Source organism: Heloderma suspectum, chromosome 3 (genome assembly GCF_057233095.1).
Source record: "Heloderma suspectum isolate Gila_16-S chromosome 3, 16-S_ref, whole genome shotgun sequence".
In the NCBI taxonomy this organism is placed as follows: domain Eukaryota; kingdom Metazoa; phylum Chordata; class Lepidosauria; order Squamata; family Helodermatidae; genus Heloderma; species Heloderma suspectum.
The window spans coordinates 39217421-39241597 of record NC_139460.1 but is presented as its reverse complement, the minus strand read 5'-3'; the positions used below and the strand labels follow the sequence as shown (position 1 = coordinate 39241597).

The following is a 24177-nucleotide window of genomic DNA, read 5'->3' as shown; positions in this document are numbered from 1 at the left end:
AGATGAACAGACAGGCTTTTACCTGCCAAGACCTGATTCCAGGCCCTTGGGCTTCTGTTTTTATCCTACAAGAGCTGATGAAATTGCTAACACGCACAAGCAGAGCAGTGCTCTGGTGATTTCAAAGTGTTGATGCTACACAAACATCACATACGCGCACAAACACACTCGGGTCTAAGTTTAGCTTTTTGGAAGGTCACTGATGAAATTAATGGATAGTTTTGTTGTGTAACATGTTCATTAAGTTCAAAATCTGTATTTTCTTAATGACTGGGCATTTAAGACAACTGAATCTTTAAAACTATTACATTTCACTTTAATTTCTAGAAAACGTATTTGTGTCATTCGTTAGAATGTTCAGCTCTAGCCTTCCATAAGGTTTCTCTAAAAATTAAAGGGCTCCTTGAGTAACAAAAAAACATGTTGTTGTTTTTTTAATGTTCAGTGTAAGGGTAGCCTGCCAAGAGTTATGCTGCTGAACTAATGCTGTTTAAACATGTCCCCCGCAACCCCAAAAGGTTCATTCAAAATAAAGTGTAAAGTTCGTTAGTTAAGCTTTTTCTTAAAATATAAAAAGAACATTATTTACTGTTGGGAAGGGTTAAAATGTGGTTCAATTTGAGGTAAGAGCAAAGTTCTTTCAGAGAGAATGTACTGTACCTCCCCGTCCTCCAGCTCCACATCTAGGAAATCGAAGTCCCTAAAGACTCTGAACTGCTGCTCGCTGTTTGAGTCGTCCATGTTCTCTTGCTCACGTGCTCCATCCTCTGAAGCCACCAGGCTTGTCTGGTGCTCAACTAGATCCAAATCTCCACATGAAGAAAAAATTACCTAAAAAAACAAAACGGATTTTCTTTTAAAAACTTGTTCCTCTGTGGCTCTTTCTGTTAGCAAAAGTCTAATGGACTATTCAGAAGGCTGTATTTTCAGTACACACCTAATTCCTTCAGTGGGTATTTTTAGAAGGTTCTTTTTTATTATTTATGTTGGACAGGTGCCTTCAGATTAAACTTGTACAAAGACTCAACTCTGAGCTGCAGGAACACGTCCAAGCTACCTCCTAATGGGGTGCAGATTGATGCTGCCTTAGTGTTTATATGCATTTATGGGAACAAAATGCAACTGCAGAAAGGGCAGACAAGGAGATAAATCAACTCTTTGCCCTCCAAATGGTTTGAATCAACTCTTTGCCCCCCAAATTGTTTCAAGTAAAAACATGCAGATAAATTGAGTTGAATGTTAGTCCCACTTAGAGGAGACCCACTGAAATGAATGGGACTTTGGTTAAGTCCCATTAATTTCAATGGGTCTGCTCTAAGTGGGACTAACACTGGATTCAACTCTGTGTGTGTGTGTGTGTGTGAGTGAGTTTATTTTACAGTTCCTTGGTAGATTCTGTCCACACAGTCTTAAGAAACAGACTAATGTTGAACAAAAGTTGGTCTATAGTAGTTTTTCCCCAATTGCACATTACACTTAATTTCACCGTTATTTTTTATTACTCAGATAACTCTGGGATGCTTAGCTTCCTCAAACTTACAATTTTATTAAACTTAATGTGGACGACACCCAGCTCTACCTCTCCTTTTCATCTAATACAGGTGAGGCAGCTGGGGATTTGAACCACTGCTTTCAAGTTCATAGAATCATAGAATAGTAGGGTTGGAAGGGGCCTACAAGCCCAACGAGTCCAACCCCCTGCTCAGTGCAGGTATCCAAGCCAAAGCATCCCTGACAGGTGGCTGTCCAGCCTCATCTTGAGTGCCTCCAGTGTGGGAGAGCCCACCACCTCCCTAGGTAATTGGTTCCATTGTTGTATTGCTCTAACAGTGAGGAAGCTTTTCCTGATGTTCATCCGGCATCTGGTTTCCTGTAACTTGAGCCCATTATTCCGTGTCCTGCACTCTGGGATGATCCGGGATGATCAAAAGTTGTATTTTATGGTTTTAATTGTGAACTGCCCAGAGAGCCTTGGCTATTGGGCAGTATAAAAATGTAATAAAGGAAGGAAGGAAGGAAGGAAGGAAGGAAGGAAGGAAGGAAGGAAGGACTGGATGAGGATCAATAAACTGAGCCTCCATCCAGACAAGACAGAGACACTTGTGGGTGATCTGTCCGGTTAAGTGGTGCTCAGCCTGTTCTGGAGGAGACTGCACTCCGCTTAAAGGAGCTGGTTCAAAGTGCAGGGATCCTGTTAGATCCATCATTGTCACTAGAGGCACAAGTGGCCTCAGTGGCTTGGAGCACCTTTTATCAGCTTAGGCCAATATACCAACTATGACTCTATCCTGACAGAGCTTTACCATAGTTATTCATGCTCCGGTAACCTCCCATTTAGATTATTGCAATGCATTATACAGTATGTAGGGCTGCCTTTGAAAGTGGTCTGGAAACTTCAGTTAGTTCAAAGTAGGGTGGTTAGACTGCTAATTAGGACTGGCTGATGTGATTATATCATACCAGTTCTTTGCCATTTGTAGTGGCTGCCAGGACTTACCTTTGAAGAAGCCATATTGATTCTTCTTCAGCATGACTTCTATATGCTTGAAAAATTTATCTTCAATGCTTTTTTCCATGATTTATCTGGAATACATGTTAAGCTAACTGGCCTCTAATTTCATGCATCATCCCTTAAAAATTGGTGTTACACTGGCTGGTTTCTAGTCCTCAGGTATGGAGGCCAAATCTTTTTATATTTTCCTACTGGCCGCTGGGATTGCTTCAAAGTGAAGCAAGAGCCTCTTGTTGCTGCCATCTTAATTTCCCATGGCAGGTTACTTGACCTTTGTAAGTAGCCATGCCCACCCATGGCAGCCATTTTATGGTTGTACCCAGGAGAGTTTCTCAAATTTCAAAATTTGCCTACAGGCCTATAAGGTTGCCTATCCCTGCTCTAATAGTTTATTTGACACTGTTAGTTAATCATGCTGATGTCTTCTTGGATTGGTGGTATCTTTCCTAATTTGTGGTATACATTTTACTTGAACTTCTATTATTGTGGTTTGGAATAACTTTCAAGCATTCTGGAGAGATCATTGTACTCTCTTGACTTTCCCTTTCAACATACTTTTCACTAGTCCTCTCGTTTTTTAGAAGTTTCTTCTTTTCAAGTCAAATGTGAGTGTGCTGGACTTCCTTGGGGATTGTCTGCTTACATATTTGTTGAATTTGATAGCACTCTGGTCAATGTTTCCAATCTGTTCAACAACATATCTCACAAGAGGTCCTGAGCATTACTTAAGAGCAAGTCTACTTTGTGAGGATTTTACTCTGAAAAGTGTGCTAGAAATCTAGATGATGATGACGATGACAATCTTGTTAAGAGTCCCCCCCCCCCCTCGGGAGTCTGGTTGGTTTTATGACCAATTGTTTCAGTACCGTTGTTTTGGGTTTCTAGACATTTTACACCTTTGTTCTGATCAGAACATGTATTTACCCAGTCTATGTGAGGGTAAATGAAGTCAACAACATTTTCTCCTTTGGATACCTCTCTGATTTCACTCTTGATTTCAAGATCACCCTGAGTATTTTGGTCAGGGAGGTGATAGTATATACTTTTGGGGTCTGGTTTGCAACCCACAGTGATTCTGTGGACGAGTCTGTCCCTTTTGAGATGTCTAGTTTGTTTGACTCTACACCATCTTTGACATACAAAGTGACACTGTCCCAAAGATAACCATACCTCATTGGTTCTCTCCATTCCACCGGATTCCTGTTGTGCCCACTATATATACATTCTTCTTTAAAACCAAGTATTCCAACTCTTCCATCTTGGCTTGGAGGTGTCTAACATTAGCATATAAAAATCTGTGCATGATGTCCCTCACCAAACATAGTCCTGTGTGTTTCTCCCTATGGTCCTTTGGCCTTTGATTGGCTATCCTGTCCCACTGCATGCTCATTGCATAGTTCATTTGGACCATTGGAAACATTTTCAACTTTGTCCCCTAAGATTATTCATCCCAACCTGGACCTCCTGTCAGCTTTCCCTGACAGTTAAATTTAAAAGCTGCTCTGCCACTTTATTGATATTAACCACCACCAGTCTGGTTCCATTTTAGTTCAAGTGGAGTCCATCTCTTTTGTAGAGACTCGTCCTGTCCTAAAATGTTCCCCAGATCCTAACAAATCAAAATTCCTCCTCTTGATACCACTGTCTCATGCACTGCAGGTCTCATTCACCGAGACCCCCAGCTTTCCCTGTCTAGCTGGTTCTGTGCATGGAACAGGCAGCATTTAAAAGAATGTTACTTTGGAGATCCAGAATTTCACCTCTCTACTTAGCAACCTAAAGTTTGTTTCCAGGATACCATGACTTTATTTCCCCATGTTATTGGTGCCAATGCACATCACGACTGCTGACCTCTGTCCAGCACTATCAGCCTATCTAGAGGAGGCATAACATCTGTTACATTCATGCCAGGCAAGCAAGTCACCATGCAGTCTACACATCCATCACAAACCCATCTTTCTATGTTTTTAATTATCAATTCACCTACTACTAGGAGCCCCTCATCTCCTGGAGGCATATCCTCAATTCAAGGAGATATCTATTTGTCCTCACGGAATGGGTCCCTTCTAAAAGACCATTTCCCTCTTCCTTGGAGTGACACCCTCCTTCCCCAAGACTTTCACTCTCCATGACAGCAAAAGAGCTGTCACCCTTGGGAATGAGATGCTGCTATTGCTTCCCCAAGACCTTTTGTGGAAACCTACCCTTTTTGTCACATTCTGTCCACATATACCTCAAAGAGACATAATGGACTTTAAATTCTTAAATTGCTAAGCTATTCTGAGAGATAGCCATAATGCCTAAATAAACAGTTAAGTAATTCTGGAAGGAATTAGCTACAGAACCGCATTTTATTGTAATCCCCCAATAAGGGGAGCAGATGGGTTGATGGATAGACACGATGTTTTCCGTGCTGCTTCTTCTGCTTGCATTTGGCTGAGTAATATTAAGGATTGCTAATTATGGAAGAGTCAGACCATGCCAGACTAATGGAAGATAACATTTACAACTGGGCATTTAAATTAATTATGCATAAGCACTGTAAGAAGAAATATGAGACTTACCGAAGGGTTTTTGCTCAGGCCAACTTCTTGACCACAAAGAGTAAGAACATGCACCAATTTTTCTTTTGTTCTTTTCTTTAAAAAAGAAAGGTAAGAGATTTTGAAGTAATGTCATAAGTATTCGTGCTGAATAACGGTAGAAAAGGTAGCGGGGGGGGTGCTTAATGAAATCCTCAAGCTCCATTCCTGACTCCTCCCAATTTTAGCCAAATCATGCCCCCATCCCCAATATCTTCGAAAAAACAGTAGCTACATGGGCTGATACAGAGGGTAATGGGGTTGGGTCTGCTCTGGACATCCTGTAATTTGAACACTGATGCATATAAAGGAACAGCCCAGAGTTATATGTTTTTAGTAATTATTCTTAAACACTAAATTTTCATTCATTCATTTCATTCATTACATTTCTATACCACCCAATAGCCAGAACTCTCTGGGAGGTTTACAAAGATTAAAACCTTAAAAATACATTATAAAAGCCATTTACATACAAACACATAAACAAACAGCACACACACACACGTATCTAAAACAATTTTTAAACAATCAACAATAAGAAAAACACAAGACCTGATTAAAACCTCAATCATATGCTGCCAAACGCCTGAGGGAAGAGGAAGGTCTTTACCAGGCACTGAAAAGATAACAATGTTGGTGCCAAGCAGGCCTTGTTGGGGAGATCATTCCAAAATGGTGGGGGGGGGGCACAACTGAGATCGCTCTTTCCCTTGTTGCCACCTTCCAAGCCTCCCACGGATGAGACATCCAGAGGAGGGGCTTAGATGCTGAATGTAATGTACGGGTAGGCTCGTGCCTGGAGAGGCACTCCATCAGTTTGCGGTCCCAAGCCATGTAAGGCTTTATAGGTCAAAACCAGCACCTTGAATCGGGCTCAGAAACATACAGGCAGCCAGTGCAAGTGAGCCAGAATCGGTTATATGTTCAGACCTTCTTGTTCCTGTTATCAATCTGGCTGCCACATATTGCATGAGCTGCAGCTTCTGAACCATCTTCAAAGGCAGCTCTACGTAGGGTGCATTGCAGTAATCTAACTTGGAGGTTACCAGAGCATAGATAACTGAAGCCAGGATATCCCTGTCCATTCAAGCAGCTGGGTAGGAATTTTACCTGAGAATACTGAGGTCTCTTCCAGCTAACAGGAACAAGGACATTGGAATTAGACCCAGAAGATGTTGAAGATGTACTACGAGTGACAGGCATTATTCTGGGCTTTCCATCCCGGCCTGAAGAACTCTGTAACTCATCATATCGTCTCCCAATAATTGGAGTCTTAAAAGAAAACAGGATATTTGGCACTGTAAAGGGCTTTACACACATTTTCTCAATAATCCTTGCAAGAACCCTGTAATGCATATCAGTAGTATCTCTTAGATTAAGCAGGAAGGCAGTGGCTTCCCAAAAGCCACCAAGTAAATTTGAGGCTGAGATGTGAATTAACAGCTCATATTCTCACTATACCAAAGAGAGACAGAGGGAGCTAATACTCCATATGTTGGGTGAAAAATTAATATACCATTTCTATATCATTCATTTACTTGCTTCAATTTTCCAAAATACATAATTTATCACTTCCACCAAAGGCAGCAGTGTCTTTGCATTTATGGACATCTCACAATAGACATGGTTTCAGAAAGGCAATGTTGAAAATGCTATCATCATTGTCATATATGGATCTGTGTTTAATATCACGTGTCTTAGATGGTAAGAGAATGTGGCTTTTCCAAAAGCCATGTTTCCTGATATTGTTATTATTTGGGGGCTTGATCGTACTTCCTAGATGTTCATTTGCTGACTTACAGTGCCATAGCCACTAGCAAGAACTCTCATGTATTGTACCTAGGGATGTACGGATTGTGTAAAATCCATTCCATCTGTGTTTTGCAGATTGTCAGGTGCCTTTTGTTCTGTTGTCTGCCCATCAGCGGATTTTTTTATTTCCGAATTTATGCAAATTTGCATTTGTGCAAATTCGCTCATGCAAAAATGTGCAAATACCCCAAAATGTGCAACTTCACACTTTAGCTTATGGGGGGAACACACATTTTTGGTTGTTTTTTTAATTTTCGTATTTTTCTACACCAAAATTTGTACAAAATTTGAGAAAGTTAGAAAACTGGTCTGCAAGTCTGCGGAATCTGCCCAGCAGGGCAAAAGCCGGTCCAAAGTGGAATCCGCTGGTCGGATTCATGAAAATCTGAACTCATTTGGTTCTGTTGCAGATTTCTACAACATCCCTAATTGTACCTGTAACAAATGAAGGTAGAAAATACGGGACATTATGGGAAATTATTTCTTTTTAAGGTAATCTTTTATTTTGACTCATGACTGAAACAACTGAGTTGATCACTTGGAATCTACGATGTGCACACCAAAGCTCCAAGCAAGCAAGGGCTTCTGGATTTATTTCCCAATCAGGGGAGAATTCCATCAACACATTCCCTGTTAAGCTGTTGACCCTGACAACAGAGAGAGACAAGAAGCTTTTCCTTATTGGGAGCTTTGAATGTGCACTGGAGCAAAGGACCTATAGCACTTTGGATTTTAATCAATAGCTACCGACATCCAACAGATCTAATCTGTTTCACAAGAGGAGCAATTTTTAGAAAGAAGAAAAAAGGAGTGAAGGGAGAGACTCCCAAGCTAGATGAAAGGGGAGTTGGACAGAAATGTAAAAGAGAAAGTACTTTGCTTCTTCTAACACCTGAAGGGGAAGTATCTACATTTGAGGAGGTTGCTGACCAGGATTGGACCTAACCTCTGGGGGGCTGCACAAGAACTCAGGGTGGGGAGACCCACTCCTGGGGAGACCTTTCCAACCCTGAGAGATATGGAAGTAATAAGGAAAGAGCGTGGAGGCAGCCATAGAGTAAATTTGGTCTGCTGCCTGCCATGTACACAACAAATTAGAAATTAAAGAAGAAAACATGCACCTATTAATTGTATAGCAACTCAAAAGCTCACACAAACAATCAGGCTGCAATGAAGCACATGTGTAAGAGAAAGTGCAGGCATTGCACTCTAATAATCAGGAGCACGAACTGGATGTTGTGCACTGAGAAAATTGGCGAAACAAAGTTCCAGAGATGGGACTGCAGCAGCCCCATTGAATATTGTCCTATTTATTTTAAGGCAATATACTGGTTTACTGTTTGCTTTAGCTTTCATGGGGACATGCACTGGACATACATGTTTACTGTCATAAAAAAAAATTATAGTACCTCAGAAATATCAAAATGGAATTCTAAAGTTTTCCCAGGCAGTTCTTTAGAAGCACTGTTCCATACACGATGTATTTCCAGCTTTGAAAGTTCACTGTGCTGGTAGGAGGGTAAAACCAGGCTTGCCGAGCGTGAAACTACCAACTTTAGTATATTCAGGGCTTCTCGCCAGTGGATGCTCTGAAACAAATATTCACAAAGAAGACATCATGTTATATATAAGTGGAAATAAAATCTATTAAGAAGATCAAGAACACCGCCTACGAATCCAGTTCTATCTTTGCATCTTATTTAACTTTTTTTGTATAATACAGAGTACGGAGCAAACAGTGATGGCCTTAGTGCCAGGGTAAGCAATGTCCAGGATCAGGGGTCTACACTGTCCCCCACCCCAGTAGGGGCTGCACTGCAGTGGCAGCAGCAAAAAGGGCTATTTTGCGTTAAAATAGTCCCCTTTTTAAAGCAGAGCTATTGGGACATTGCACAAATGGAGAAAATCACTAAGCATCTTTGGGTTCAAAGAAGCCAAGTAGAAATTGACACTTTTTATGGAATATGGTATCCATTTATTTAATTCACTAATACTGAAAATAAGACACGACAACTTCCTCCTCCACATGGAACTCTATGGTGTGATCTATTAGGATGATGAGTGATAACTTTATCAGGTAATCTTGCTTGTATCCAATAGGGGTCCTGAGTGATCAGAAAGACTGTAAAGAAATTGACCCACATGTGGTGTACTTAAATTTGTTACTGTTCATTGTTACTTTGAAAAATTCAAAATTTGGCAGCAAAACGTTCACTTTCCTTTTTAAAGAGGCTTTTTTTCCTTGCTGTCATGATGATGCTGAATTTTGTTGGTGAGGTGGCAGGGCAAGTTGGGTTTACAAAAATGGCCATGGGGGCCGCATGCAGTCCGTGTGTTGCCCACCCCTGTGGCTAACATTCTCTGCTCCCCTTTCCACTCATATTATTTATGTCTGCCAGCCACTCCTTGCAGAAACCCCCCCCCCCGGAAATGTAAATCTGGGAAGCAGAATACATCATATTAAGTAACTGCATGCAAATACGTTTGAATTCTGCAACTCATTCTGACTGTAGAATTTGGCACTGATTGCCACAGCATACATTCAGCCCTAATTAGACAGTGATCACTTCTGGCACATGCAGTACCAGCTGACAATAGTGGGCTGATTCAGATATAACACAAAAACATGGTTTGGAGATATATGAACAAGCCCTATGCTCCCACGTTTCCTCCCCTACCCTCATCTATTTCCCCTCTCACTTCTGATTTAGTAACAAATCACAGTTTGCCAATTTCAGTTGTAAGGGCAACACAATGGTTTGCTGCTAAATCAGAAGTGAGAGGCAACACTGTCAACACCAGCAGTCATTTCAGCAGACTGTATGGAGGGAGATGAGAAGGAGAGCAGGGCCATTCCACCAGCCCTGCAGAACGGCCTCCCTCATGAAGGCTCCTCCTCCTTCATCTGCCACCACCAGCAGGCATTCCAACAGGCTGAGCTGAGGGAGAGCAGGGCCATTCCACCAGCCCTGCAGAAAGGCCTCCCTCATGAAGGCTCCTCCTCCTTCATCTGCCACCACCAGCAGGCATTCCAACAGGCTGAGCTGAGGGAGAGCAGGGCCATTCCACCAGCCCTGCAGAAAGGCCTCCCTCATGAAGGCTCCTCCTCCTTCATCTGCCACCACCAGCAGGCATTCCAACAGGCTGAGCTGAGGGAGAGCAGGGCCATTCCACCAGCCCTGCAGAAAGGCCTCCCTCATGAAGGCTCCTCCTCCTTCATCTGCCACCACCAGCAGGCATTCCAACAGGCTGAGCTGAGGGAGAGCAGGGCCATTCCACCAGCCCTGCAGAAAGGCCTCCCTCATGAAGGCTCCTCCTCCTTCATCTGCCACCACCAGCAGGCATTCCAACAGGCTGAGCTGAGGGAGAGCAGGGCCACTCCATCAGCCTTGCTGAAAGAATTTATTTTTTCCCTTTTCCCTCCCCATTCCATTTTCCTTGAGTGTCATGTCTTTTTAGATTGTAACCCTGAGGCAGGACTGTCTTGTTGAATTGATTACATGTAAGTCACTCTGGAAGCCTTTTTGGCTGAGGAGCGGCATAAAAATACCTCAAATGAATAAATAAAACTAGAGTTCTCGAGTGAATGCATGAGTGAATGCACACTGTTTTTTGTACAAGGTGTATGAGGTAAATACAATACTTACCTGCACATATTTTTCAATGGTCTTCAACACTTCCATGTTAAACTGTTTTACAGGAATGCCGGAGAGATCCATATAACTAAGAAGACTATAGATTATCTGCAAAAGTGACTGCTGCATGCTGGGAAGTCCCTTTTCCAGTAGCTGTGAGAAAAATTAAACAAACGAACTCATAACTTCTTAAATAAAAAAGCACTAATGTTGCTGTTACAGTGGCCAAATGTTTAGAGTTTGGGGTTGTAACTCTAAAAATCATAGGTGGGAATCTTAATGCACTTAGCTACATGCAGATACCTCATCTACTGAATTAAGGAGCACAAATAAGGTGTTTATAGATAACTTATTTTGCATCAGTTGTAACCATCAAAAATTAACCTATGAGCCTGCACCTAATTAGCTACACATGGATAACACAGCAAGTTATCCACAGGACATTTGTCAGTTGGGTGGTATACATTTCATAAATAAACAAATAAACATAATGTTGCCCTTAAGCCTCCAGAACATCTGTCAGAGAAGATACAAAAGGACGTTACTAGTAAAAACGTACCTCAGCTAAATAGGTAACCATGTTCAGAGTAATGTCAGCAAATGCTTCATGAAGGTAACGGCAAACAACATTTACCCAGGTTGCACAATCTCTTGTGTAGCTGTGTGTCTTATAAAGAGTCATGACATGTGCAAGATTTGACAGCTTGGGGTTCTTTTCTTCTAGACAGACCTAACAACACATGGATATCAAACTATGTTAAGAACAAAATAAAAGTACTCCTGGGATTTAATAAGATGCATGTAGTACTAAACAAAGATGGTACCTGAGCAATCCTCTCTGCTATATCCTTACATAACTGATTTGGGCCATCAAAGTGCTGAATTAAATGAGGCAGGAGGCATAAAACATTCAACGGGAACCCTAGCATCAAAAAAAGCAGAAATTTGGGAAGTCATGAACATTATAGACTTGAAAACATATTGTACGCTGTCATAATAAAGGCATATATTGCCTACATTAAAAACATGTTGCATTTACACAACAACATGCCAACCACATGCAACGTGGTATTATTTTAACATATTATTCTCTTTTATAATCCCTATGACAGTAAAGAAATGCTACCTGTGCATATTTTCAGGATCAACTTTTATTTCTATATGCAAAACATAACAATTACTGTCAAGACCATATACATATTCCTTATAATAGATGCTCGTTAGACTTCCAGTCCCACAACTTCATATACTTAAGTTTTCCGCAATGCAAAAGAGATGCTATCTAGTTTCACTTTGCCATCTGGCAAACTTCTAGCAGAAGGGAGCTCTCTGCATGCTTAAATGCATACATTTAGGAACCAATTTAGGAAGGAGGAACCAATCAAGGAATGATGATTTGTAACCTCCATTTATTTTAATAGGTATTGTGTGGGGCTGTGTAGCAGACAGAATGTTGGAGCTTACTAGCTGGCCTTCAGCAGCACTATCTTTCAGTCTTGCAAGGTAGCTGCAAGAATCAAATGTGAAACAAAGTTATATTGCACTCCTCTGGTGCTTGGGCATGTCCCTAACTCTGCCCCTGTGACACAGTTGACAGTTGCCTATGCCAGGTTCTAAAAGTTGCCAGAATCTAGATGTTTCATGCAGGTATGAAACTAGATTTGAAAAGAAGGTATGTCTTTACAGCAGGAATGTGTGATGTGATGACACTGTGCTTCTAGTTTCCCTGCCTACACTTCAGCTAATGTTACATTAATGCCCACTTCACGCTCTGTTGTATAGAAAGGGTAGGGAAAGTTGGAATGAGAGGGGAGGGCTGTAGCTCAGCGGGAAGGCACATGTCTTGCATGCAGAAGCCCCCAGGTTCAACCTCTGGCATCTCCAGGTAGGGCTAAGAAAGAATCCTGCCTGAAACCCTGGAGAGCTGCTGCCAGTCAGAGCTGCCAGTACTGGCCTAGATGGACCAATAAGGTCGCTTCCTATATTCCTGTCATGCTTTTTCTTTCCTTATAATTCACCATGAAGGGAGGGGAGAGAAGGGAAGGATGAGACATGGAGATGCTGCTTTGACAGTAGTCCTGTATCTCTTATAACATGTAGTTGAGCATATTAGCCAGAGTTGGAAATCAGCATTAGTGTACTATATCTACACAACCTAACTAACATCATATTCTGAAGATAGATGTTAGTATTATATATCGAGAAATAAAGTTGTGTACTATATTTTTATATAAAAAGAAAAAGAAGAAATACATACATAAACTAAACATATATTGGCTATACCTATAGCTTGGGAAGAATCCACCATGGATACTCGTGACACCGGAGTCAACAAACTGAACAGCTGTAGTGTAAGGTCTGTGGTGGTAAGGGAGGTGAAACCTTTAAGCAGTAGTTGCTGCAGTCCTGAGAAATCTGTCCATTTCAGCTGTCCTTGTAGCTTTTCTAATTTTTCTCTGTTTTCTGCTTTATCCAGTGGCAAATGAACAAGTAGCTTATTCAGCAACCTTAGTGCCATTAGATATTCAAACTCAAAATCGGATTCCATCAAAGCCACAGAGACCCAGAAGATGGTAGCCAACAGGTTTGCTGGGTTGTTAATATTGTTAGGATCCATGAGGCTGTCTTTTAAAGAGGAGGTGCTCCTAGTTTTGGAGGAGAGGCCTTGCTGCGTGCAAGCCTGTATTCTGTCCAGTGTGGCACTGCGAGGGGGATCAGAGGATCTGTCCACATCGCCAAACTTTTTTGGCACTGAAAAGCTCCGCTGGTGCCTGCTGCGCTCAGCGGTAGCTGTATTGCCACTTGCAGCTCCTGGATTCACATTCAGCTGTCCCGTACTCTTCCGGTTTGCGGTCAGTTTTGAACTTGATGTTAAGTCTGGCGATGATGACCTAAGGGGAAAATAAATAAATAAACCAAGAAGGATTTAATTGCAGCTGTAATAAGGAACAAAAACACCAGGAAGTAAGTGTGTGCGTGCATGCGTGTAGAATATTATCCCTTCCTAGATATTTCCTACATATTGGACTCAATGCATGAAGCTCCAGGTGAACAGGATCTACCACATTCATTTCAACATTAGAGACTCCGTCACTGGTGCAATCCCACTACGAATGCAAAGCACTTCCCAGCAATGAATTCCATAGCATTTATTTCTGTTCATATGTTCCCATGTGTGCAAATAAAAAAACTCACGTGTTCACTTGAGTTACTGGACCAAGGTGATGCCATTACTTGTATTAAAAGTAATTTTGGAAAGCCCATTCTACAAAATATACACAGCTTATACTTCAAAAATAGATAACTGAAAAAGAAAATATAGGTGAATTAGAGGCAAACAGAATGTGACACCATCAGGGGTAATTGGCAGAGATATTCTAATCCAACCATGTGGGCTGTTGATCGATGGGTGCAGATCAGGACTTACAGAAGTATCCCTTGGGCAGGCTTGGGTATGGTCAGAGGGCATCACTACACAAAGGATGTAAGTAGGGAAATTTTGCTGAGAAAGCTGTCTTGGAGCAGAAAATAATTCTGTCCCTAGATGCTGGACAAATCTTCAACTAGATTTGGGAGATACCAGTGTAATAACTGGACTTCCATTGTGAGGTCTTTTGCTGCCTGCACAGCTGCCACATAAGGAAGTGAGGCTTTTAGGCCAGGGAAAGCCTCACATAAAAGCAAGGGGCAGATTAGCAGCAGTCACTCAGTGGCTACACACAGGGACTGAATGAATGCTCAAAGTTTTTTTGGTTAGCACATGCAGAACCACAGATATGCTCCATGCTGGTACCAGAGGTTTCATTGGAGGGGCCAGATTTTTAATTCCTCTAAAAAACTGATGGATGAGCGTATGTGAGAAAACTGAGGATCCCTCAGCACTGGGACAGGAAGCTGACATGGCCGCTACATAGACCCAAAGAGAAGAACATTTAAGTCCTTGCTCATGAAGTGACAAAAATTTTAGAGTGTCCTGTAAAGAACAATGGACCGGGTTGAATCCATTGTCCCTAGCAAAAAGTGTAAAACATGCCCACTTACTAGCATAAGATTTCCTGGTAGTGGGCTTCCTTGCTGCCTCAAGAACAGACCAAAGCGAAGCAGGTAAGTTTGTTCGATCTACTGTCGGATCCTTCATGCTCTGAGATGTAAGGTAGGTAGATCTGGATGCCTCCCTTTGCCCCCGTCCCTGGACAACAGGGTTGGTGTTGACAGAAGCCGAAGATAGTCTCCTCTGGACTGACGCAGACGTTTGGCAAACCAAGGCTGCTTGGGCCACCACAGTGCAATCAGGATGCCCTTCAATCCATCCTTCACCTTCGCTACTACCCAGTTGAGGAGAGGAAATGGTGGAAACATGTAGAGGAAGCATCTGCCCCAATCCTGTGCGAAAGCTTCTCTGAGAGACTGTGCACCTTTGCCCGCTTGGCTGCAGAACCTGCAGCACACTGCATTCTTCTTGGATGGGAAAAAGTCCAGTGCAGGACGATGGCAATGATGAAACAAGCAATTGTGGATGCTCAGACTGAGTTCCCAATTGTGGGACACTGGGGAGGCGCGACTTAGATGGTCGGCTAAGGTGTTGTTCTCGCCCGCGATATGAATCACAGTAAAGTTGATGGCCCGGGCGATGCACCACTTGAAGATCTGTATCATGATGAACCAGTTCTGCAATGTCCTCATGCAGATGTGGGCATACGGGACCACTGCTGCTGTAGCTGCCAGGAACCCAAGTAGCTTCTGTACTGTGTGAGCCTGTACAGTATGGCAAGCTGGAACGTCCATCGCAAGCTGCGCTAACACTCATGCCTGATCCCGAGGAAGGAACGCCCGCCCCTCCAGTAAATCTATAAAAGTTCCAATGAACTGGACAACTTGGGATGGCACCAGAACCGACTTCTCTGTGTTCACACACAAGCTGAGGTCTCTCAACAGATCCAACATGAGAAGAACGGCTTTCTGTCGGCGGCTCTTCGACTGAGCAACGAGGAGCCAGTCATCATTGTAAGGCTAAATCTGGACCCCCCTGAAGTCTGAGATGGGCGCACACCATGGCCATGTGTTTCGTGAAGAGCTGTGGAGCTGTAGCGAGCCCGAAAGGCAGGACCTCGAATTGGTATGCAAGACCATCAACTGTAAACTGGAGAAAGCGTTGGCTGAACTCCTCTACTGCGATATGAAAATACACATCTTTCAGATCGATGGTTGCGAACCAATCTCCTCTCTGCAGCAAGGGTAGGATCAAAGCCAATGTGATCATTCTGAACTTTCTGGATGAACACATTGACCACTCTGAGATCCAGAACTGGGCGAAGCCCACCATCCTTTCTGGGCACCCCAAAATAGCAGGAATAGAAGCCCTCGTGCAACTCCAATGGAGGGACCGGTTTGACTGCCCCCTTCTCAAGAAGCTTGTCTACCTCCTCCAGAAGTAATGGAGATGAGGATGTGGCTGTGATGCCCGAGAAGGGAGGGCATCACAAACTCGATTCTGTAACTTCGATGAATAATAGTGAGCACTAAAGAGTCTGTCGTTATTCTCTGCCATGCTGGAAAAAAGACTGTGAGACAGGAGCTGAAGATAGGAGAGTGATCCGGGAGCAGCAGAAGGGAACAGTCAAAAACATTTTTTCTTCGTATACTCTGGCCTCCTATGGGAAGACTAGAATCATGATGTCGACGCAAGTTGCGCTTCCATTGGGAGCCTTGTTGCTGCTGCAATAGCTGGTCTGAATGAAGTCTAGACTGGTGGAAAGTTGAATGACGGTACCAATGGTGTTGCCTAAAAGGTGGTTGAGCCTGCAAGACACCCATCTTCCTTGCCGTGGTCTTAGCCTTCTGAATAGCGTCCATGGCCGCGTCGGTCTTGGAATTAAATGAATCCTCACCGTCAAATGGGAGGTCTTTGATTCGAGAATGCGCCTCCTGTGCAAGACCCGTCAATCTTAACCAGGCATGTCTGTGAAGCACAGTGGTTCCCACCACAGCTTTGGCATCACAATCAGCTTGGTGCCTGGCAGTGTTAATTTGTTGCCTCGCTACCTTTTTGTCCTCCAGTTGAAAGACCCATGCCAATTCACGTTGATCATCTGGAAGGTAGTCGCACAGGGAACCAACCTTCTCCCAAAGAAAAAGTTGGTAATGAGCCATAGCTGCCTGATAATTTGTAACCCATAATCCAAGGGGAGCAGAGAAGTATATATGCCTACCCCTCAAATCCAATCTCCTGCCTTCCTTGTTGACTGGAGAGGAATGCAGTTGATGAGATCTGCCTTGCAACGACTCCACAATAACTGAGCTGGGTGGAGGATGGGTGAATAAAAATCTCACATCCTTCTCCTGGATTCTATACATAGCCTCCAGGCATTTAGAGGTCAGAGACATGGAAGACAGGGCCTTCCAAGACAGTTGCACTGTCTGCAATAAAGTCAGAAGAAATGGAATGGCGACTGGAGTATTTGAGTTGGTATGGAGAACATCGAACACGGGATCCTTAATTCTCTCCACAGGTTGTTGAGTCTTGAGGCTGTGTGATTGGGCCACCCTAGAAACCTGTTCAGTGAAATGACCCATATCCTCTGATGGTGAGGATGGATCCTGAAAGCCCACAGTATTATCGGGCGATGAGAGAGATAATGCAATGGACGAAATCGAAGCTGAGCCAGACTGGTAATCCTCCCTCGGGGAGCAGGAAGAACCCCTCTGAACATCTTGGTCATCAGGCTTTGGGGACTCAGTCTGTGGAAGCAGAGAAGGAGCACTGCACCCATCCAATCTCTGCTTATTGAAAGACTCCAGAGCCGACTGCTGAGGAGGAAGTAAGGAACACTGTGGAACAGGCATCGGCAACACAGGAGAAGGTGCCCTTAAACTGGTGGAAGAGGCAGTGGTGGCATAAAAGTCTCTGCAACTGGTGAGCAAGAGAGGAAAGCCAATAGGTAAACTTCTCGGCGGTGTCGGTAAGCACCCAGATAAACATAATGTCCATAAGGATATAGTTGAGGTCAGTAGTAATTCCAGTGGTCCCAATCACCACAATGACCTGGAGGACAGGACCAGTCTGACCCTCTCTCCCAATCAGAGTGGGGATATCGAGACCTCTCCCTGTATCGTGGCTGTAGAAACACTGGTGCCCCTTCACCCCTGCGGGAATAGGCAGAGTAGCCCAATTGTGGGGAGAATTCACCGTGACGAGCATGCATTGGACCCTCTATCCCGAGTCAGTGTCGAGTCTCTTAAGTTCCCCCTCCATCATAGATGCTACTGCCGGCAGTACTGAGGTCGATACCGAAGGCGCAGAAACCATTGGAATCGGCAAATCCAACATCGGAGGTGCTGCTGGCAGCCGGATACCTATTCCAGCCAGGAGGCAACCTTTTTTGACTCCTTCCCCTTCTTTTTCTTCTGCACTTTGGAAGGATGAGAAGACCTCACCTTTTTTGACAATTTCTTAGCAAAAGAAACTGCCAAGGAGCAGCCTGGGGTTGGAGGATCACAACGGCCTATGGCTAGAGCCAGAGCTGACTGGAAAAACAGAATCACTGGCTTCTCTAAAACCTCTTTTTGAGGAATCTTATCTGCGGCCTTAGGCAGACTTGCAGGCTAATCTGACCCCGACGCCATGGACTTTTGGGGGGCGTCCTCTGCCTTCAACGCCTTTTCCCGAAGAATCGCCTTAAGTCTATCAGCGTGGTTTTTTTCTCGCCTGCTTATTAAATGACATGCAGTGGTGGCAGGCCTCCACGATATGACCTTCACCCAGACAGAGAAGGCACAGGGAGTGACCATCTGTGGGAGGTAACTTTCCCCCACAACGGACACACTTCCAAAAACAGGCCTTAATGGCCATACACCTGAAGGCGCCACACGATCAAAGATCGCAAAGACCAAAATAAAACTTAGCCAAAAATGAAAAACTGTTAAAGACAGGAAAAAAGAGAAAGAAGAGAGAGAAAGCTGGAAAAATTGAGATAAATTTCTCCTCAGCAAAGCCTAACGAGAAGTCCCTTCAATCGAATACTACCACAATGGCGGTTGACGAAGAACTGAGGGATTGAGCAGGAACCTGCTGGAATATGTGCAGTGGGATGGTGTCATGCCAGTCCTCCTCAGAGGAGGAGCTAGAGGCCCCAGAAGCCCAGGATACCTCAGCCCAGGGACTGCTACCAGACCCACAGGAGCCTGAACCCTTGGGGGAAGTGGCTACAGGGCCATCCTTGTCAGGAGAGAGGGATCCTGCCTCTGAGGCAGAGGCTGAGCCACCCCTTGATCTCTGGGAGTGTCGTCGCCTCAGCGACAGGCTAGCAGGGCTCCTGCCATATATCTTGCCTCCTGAATCATGTCCTGTCTGATGCTCTGTTTCCTGACCTTCTGGACTGCTCAATGACCCTGCTTCTGGACTGTGTAATGTACCTGGCTGATATACCGTATTTGACCTCTGGCTTCTTATCTTGACTACTCCTGCTGCCGCCTGATCCTTGTTGCGTGACTGCCTGCCTGTGTTCTGACCTCTGCCTGGATTTTGACCACTCCTGCCTTAGCTTAAACCTCCTTGGGCTGAAACCTGTGTGCTTGACCCTTTGCTTGCCAACTTGACTACTCTGTTGCCTCGCTCCCTGTGTGTGCTTGTAAACAGCAAGACTTGCTCTAGGGCAGGACAGATGGTGGGGGAAGGGTTCCTGCCCAAATTCCTTAGCTATAGAAGTTTCCCGAATCAAGGCTCCATGCAGGTGCAGAGCCCGTATGTGTGATGCACAGAGACCACAAAGAAGAACAAATGAACTGGACCTTTTATCCCACCTTCCTCCACCCATGTTTTAAGACTCATCACTGGAAAGAGAAGATTGCTAATGAAAGCACCATGTCAAAGACTTGTCAGCACAGATATATGTGCAACCCAACTCTGGCATTATGACACTGAGTCAAAACTAGACACAGCTGTGTTTCACTGGCAGAATAATTTCCTTACTGGGCCATTTAAACATGATTTCCATGACTCCGCTCTTGTGAATAAACTAGTAAAATTGCTGTGATTGAGACACAATAAGAATGGAGGCAAAGTTGCTCCCTAACCCTGACACACGGGTCAGCACTGCTGGGAAGAAAGGAGATGGCTGCCTTCCCACGAGCAGCGGTTTTATACTCTTCCACAGAAGTCAGTACTTTCAATCTACTGCTTTGAGGGACACAAGTGAGGTGGGAGGGTACTTTCCCCCCACTTCCTGTGACATTGGAGGAGATTTTGCCTTGTCCTTAACTGTGTCACTGCGAGCAAATGCTTTATTTTAGTTCCTTAAGCACCACTAACTTCTTTGAGGAAAAATTAAAACAGCAATTATAATTTCATTGCTTTCTCTTTTAGAATTCAAGGAAGCTATTGACTCCTATGGGGGAAAGCAAATAACACAGTTGCAATTGGGAGACATAGCTGAGGTCACGATGAAAGAACTCCCGAAATGGACAAAAAGATTACTGGACATCCTCATCATAGTGGAGGAAAAAAATGTACAAGAGGGTGAAGTAAACAGTACACGTAATTAATGAGTACCTAGTGCTACTTGATCTTAAATACTGTTTATAGACTTGAAGTAGAAAGACATTAACAATAGTTCCAAATTTCTTGTGCTGACTTCTGATGGATTGTTCTGCAAGAACTGTGTGTCTTTCATAGTCCTGTGGTGCTGGCTTTGAGCTGGGCAAATAATTTACAAAAGGTTGGTAGTGGTTTTGCAATGTCTCTACCCTATACCTTACATTTTTGTACTTCAGATAGATTTTTCAGCTCTGTGTTGCTTGAAGAATTTCCTTGTTGTCCTATAATTTTCCCTTACAATCTACATTATTATAGATCTATTCATTACATTGTTCCTCGTATAAAAAGAGCTGACTATGCTGCTAATTTAGATTACTTTTGTACAGCTTATTTTATAAATGAGGTTTGACTGCAATTACTTATGTCCCACTCTTCTTGTGCAGCTTACATAGAATTCTGTGTTAATTAGCTGAGAGATGTTTTCCTGAAAGGTATGTTATAGCTAAGAGAAAAAAACTCTTACCGAGACAAAACTGTTAAGAGATCACTGTTCTTCAGGCAGTCGTACAGATAATCCACAGTAGCCTCTAAGGTAAGAAGTGCTTCCATAACATAGCCCTGTCAAAAACAGAAAGATGGTTATTTAAGTGTAAATAGTCAGCCATTGTCAGTAATATTAACCATCATGTCTGATGTCTAATGTTAGTATTTCTCATTAAGGCTGCAATCCTGTACACGTGTATCTGGGAGTAAGCCCTACTGAACTCAACGGGACTTACTTCTGAATAGAAATGTGTAAGACTGCATGGTTAATGTTGTTAATCAAATTATATGACTTTTGGAATTAACTGTGAAAGAGACATGACACTTATGACAAATGGTTAGCCCACTGGGTATTCTGTTAAACAGAAAGCTTAACTAATATGTAAATATATCAATGGAATGAATTCTAGTCCACTAATTCAAATTCTGTGTGAATGGCAGAAACTAAAGGTCAATGCATATGATTACATTATTTTGGCTGTTTCGAAAACCCTGCAATTGGTTATTAGGTTGTCTGAATGGCTTGCCATGAGCAGAAGCTGAAATTTTGCTGTCTACTGCTCTATTCACATGTAGTAGATTCACTGTAGCATGCAAAATGGTGACAAATAACCTTTTACAAAACCAAGGGAAAATAGCCATTTACTAGTAGAGAGCTCATGTTCCTCAGCTTTAAACAGTGCATGGTGAAGCTATGTGAACTAAGTAGGTACTCTCTATTCTTGTTCCTAATGGATGTCAAAGGTGCCTATATTTTTAAAAGTGGAATATCAAACTAATATATTGAACCCCAAGTCTTAGTGAGGAGCACATAGACAGTAGGGAGAATCCAACGGGGAGCTTCTGCCCCCGCTGATTACCTTCTGCCTTGCGAATTCCCTTCTGCAAGCAGTGGGTACCGCTGATTCTGTTGTGCAAGCGGGAAACTGCTTAGGCAAGGGAGATTTACCACTTGCTAGGGGAAGCCCCGAAACAAGCGTAAATGCTCATTTCTGGAAGGAGGCAGGTTGGTGGAGCTCCCTTATGTGAGCACTGCTGACCTGCCTCCTTCCAGAAATAACTGCTTCTACTTGTTTCAGGTTGTCCCAGAAGCACTAAATTGCCATTGCGCAAGCAGCGGGGGGCACTTGTGCAACGGAATTGGCTGAGGTAAGCGCCTTGTTGGATTCTGCCCAGTATATCCACAGTAACTATCTCTCTCCCCAGCAAAGGATGAATTTCAGGTCTGTTTTTATATCACTTTGGAATTTGACTTACTTTTGTTTGTTATAATTATCTTTCTTAGTTTTAAGAATGTAAGTCTACCTGCATTCTGGAGGCTCAGAGACAAAGTGTGAAGGTGATGGCCATTCTAAATATGAAACTATAGATTTATATAACGTTATACCACCTACAAATTTATACTTAATATTTCTAATAATTCCTAACAGAGAGTTTACCAATTTCACTGCAGCAGCACAAGCACTAATTGACATTTTCAATTAGTTTTCTACCACAACCTCAAGATTTCTTTCCTGGGTAGTCATAGTAGGGATTTTTTTTTGTCTCCAGTGTGCACTCACAATGCGTACTCACTTTGCATTGAATCTCATCTGCTATTTTTAGAGTTGTCTGCCCTTTGCTTACATTATACAGCACATATCTTCTCAGACTTTGAGCAAGACTAGACAAGTTTCACACAGCAAGAGGTATCAGGTAACATGTATGACTTAGAATCTGTCCTGCTTCTCTCTGCAAGAGTGCTTTTCATTATCTCTAATTTCGGAAGGGTGGTATCCATTGTAGTTATTCATTTTTTTTAATTTTTGCTCCCTTTTTGCTTGCTTAGCTCTATGTTTTCCAATTAGTGAGCTGAACAGAACAGAAAAGGCAATGTTGGCTGGAGGTTTTTAGCGTTATACACATGTGCAATTCGCTCTCAGACTCAACGGTATTAGTAACTGCTATCAGATCATATGGAGAAATGCATCACTTTACCAACAGTCTGGCTGAGAGGACAATCTAAGGTTATGCCTTTCCTGACAGCTCATGCACAATGAAAACCTTGTCTAGTCTTGCCCCAAGCCTGAGAAACTATACTCCATGTACTGTAACCAGAAGGGACTGTTACAGTGCAATTGTAACAGCATGAATAAAGTAATAACACTACTGTTAAGTATTTTTTTATAGCAATGCCATAATTAAAACAAATCAAAATGCAACATTTTCTTCTGCACTCATTATAACAATGTTTAATCAGGGCTCTTACAGAATTTCTGCAAGAAGCAAATATATGAGTGATAAGAATGCACTTCTAATGTCTCTATCAGGTTTACATTGTGTTTATCAAGCGAGTTTAATTCCTAAGCACTGTGGGGAATAGGGAAGGCCTGTAGCTCAGTGGTAGAGCACATGCTTTGTATGCAAAAGATCCCAGGTTCAATCTCTGGCAACTCCCAGGTAGGGCTGGAAAAGACTTGTCTGAAACATTAGAGAGCCACTGTCAGTCAGTGTAGACAAAATTGAGCTAGATGGACAAATGGTATAAGGTAGCTTCCTATACATGGACTTGAGCACACTCCGGGAGAGAGCGCAGGACAGGAAGGCCTGGCGTGCTATGGTCCATGGGGTCACGAAGAGTCGGACACGACTGAATGACTGAACAACAACAACAAGCTTCCTATACACACAAGATATTATATCTGTACCTGAATCTCCTCTCCATGTTCTCCTATAACTTCTACTAATCTTGAAAGGAGATCTGACAATGCATGTGCAGAAAGAGGCTGTTTTAGGGCCCGAAATATCTGGAAAGAGCGGCCAGCATAATGTCTTGAGGAACTGGAAAGGGCCGTTTGCAAAGCAATTTCACTAAGATGCTGCTCCAAATGAAAACCTAATCAGAGAAAAACGTTAGGCTTAGTACTTAAAATGTACATAAACAGACTTTAATGTGAAATGTTGCAAATTTTAATTTACAACTGTTATAAAAAAAGACTATGTTGCTAGTGGTAATGGGAAGACTGGGATTGATTGGCAACTGGTAAACAGTCCTATCTGTAGAAGAGGAGTTCTTTGTTATACTAAGGTCAGCCAGAAAGAGAGGGCCAGGCTCATAAGCTCAGTTGGATAGCGATTCTCCCATTCCAAGTAGGATTCTTCTTCTCCAACAGTATAAAGAAAGCTGCTAGTAGAAGCTCTCTTATTCTATTACTAATCATGGGAAGGGGGCATGCATAAGGTTCCTGACACCTAGAATGATATGACTAAGATGATAATATTTATCAGAACCATTTTAAAACATTTCTAAAGCACCGTAGGGGAAAAGCCATAGCTCATTGCACATGCTTTGCATGCAGAAGGTCCCAGGTTTACTCCCCAGCATCTTCAGGTATTGCTGGGATGCCCCTCATCTGAAACTCTGGAGAGCCACTGCCAGTCAGTATGGACCACAGGTGGGCAACGTGTGGCCCTCCAAAAATTTTGGCCTGCAACTCCCATCAGCCCTAGGTAGCATAGCCAATGGTGGGGGATAATGGGGGTAATAGGCCAAAACATCTGGAGGGCCACAAGTTGCCCACC

General features: G+C 43.1%; 1 protein-coding gene across 1 annotated transcript in view; it reads right to left on the bottom strand.

The window, feature by feature from the left end:
* FRY (FRY microtubule binding protein) overlaps positions 1-24177 on the bottom strand; it is a 261267-nt gene that overhangs the window by 42858 nt on the left and 194232 nt on the right. Inside the window, exons 42-51 of the mRNA XM_084842986.1 lie at positions 23304-23491; positions 20597-20691; positions 12825-13432; positions 11366-11463; positions 11101-11271; positions 10554-10694; positions 8316-8495; positions 6205-6366; positions 5077-5151; positions 661-831 (exon numbers count right to left, since the gene is read on the bottom strand). Of these exons, the coding sequence (XP_084699112.1) occupies positions 661-831; positions 5077-5151; positions 6205-6366; positions 8316-8495; positions 10554-10694; positions 11101-11271; positions 11366-11463; positions 12825-13432; positions 20597-20691; positions 23304-23491 (1889 nt within the window). The remainder of the gene's footprint in view (positions 1-660; positions 832-5076; positions 5152-6204; positions 6367-8315; positions 8496-10553; positions 10695-11100; positions 11272-11365; positions 11464-12824; positions 13433-20596; positions 20692-23303; positions 23492-24177) is intronic.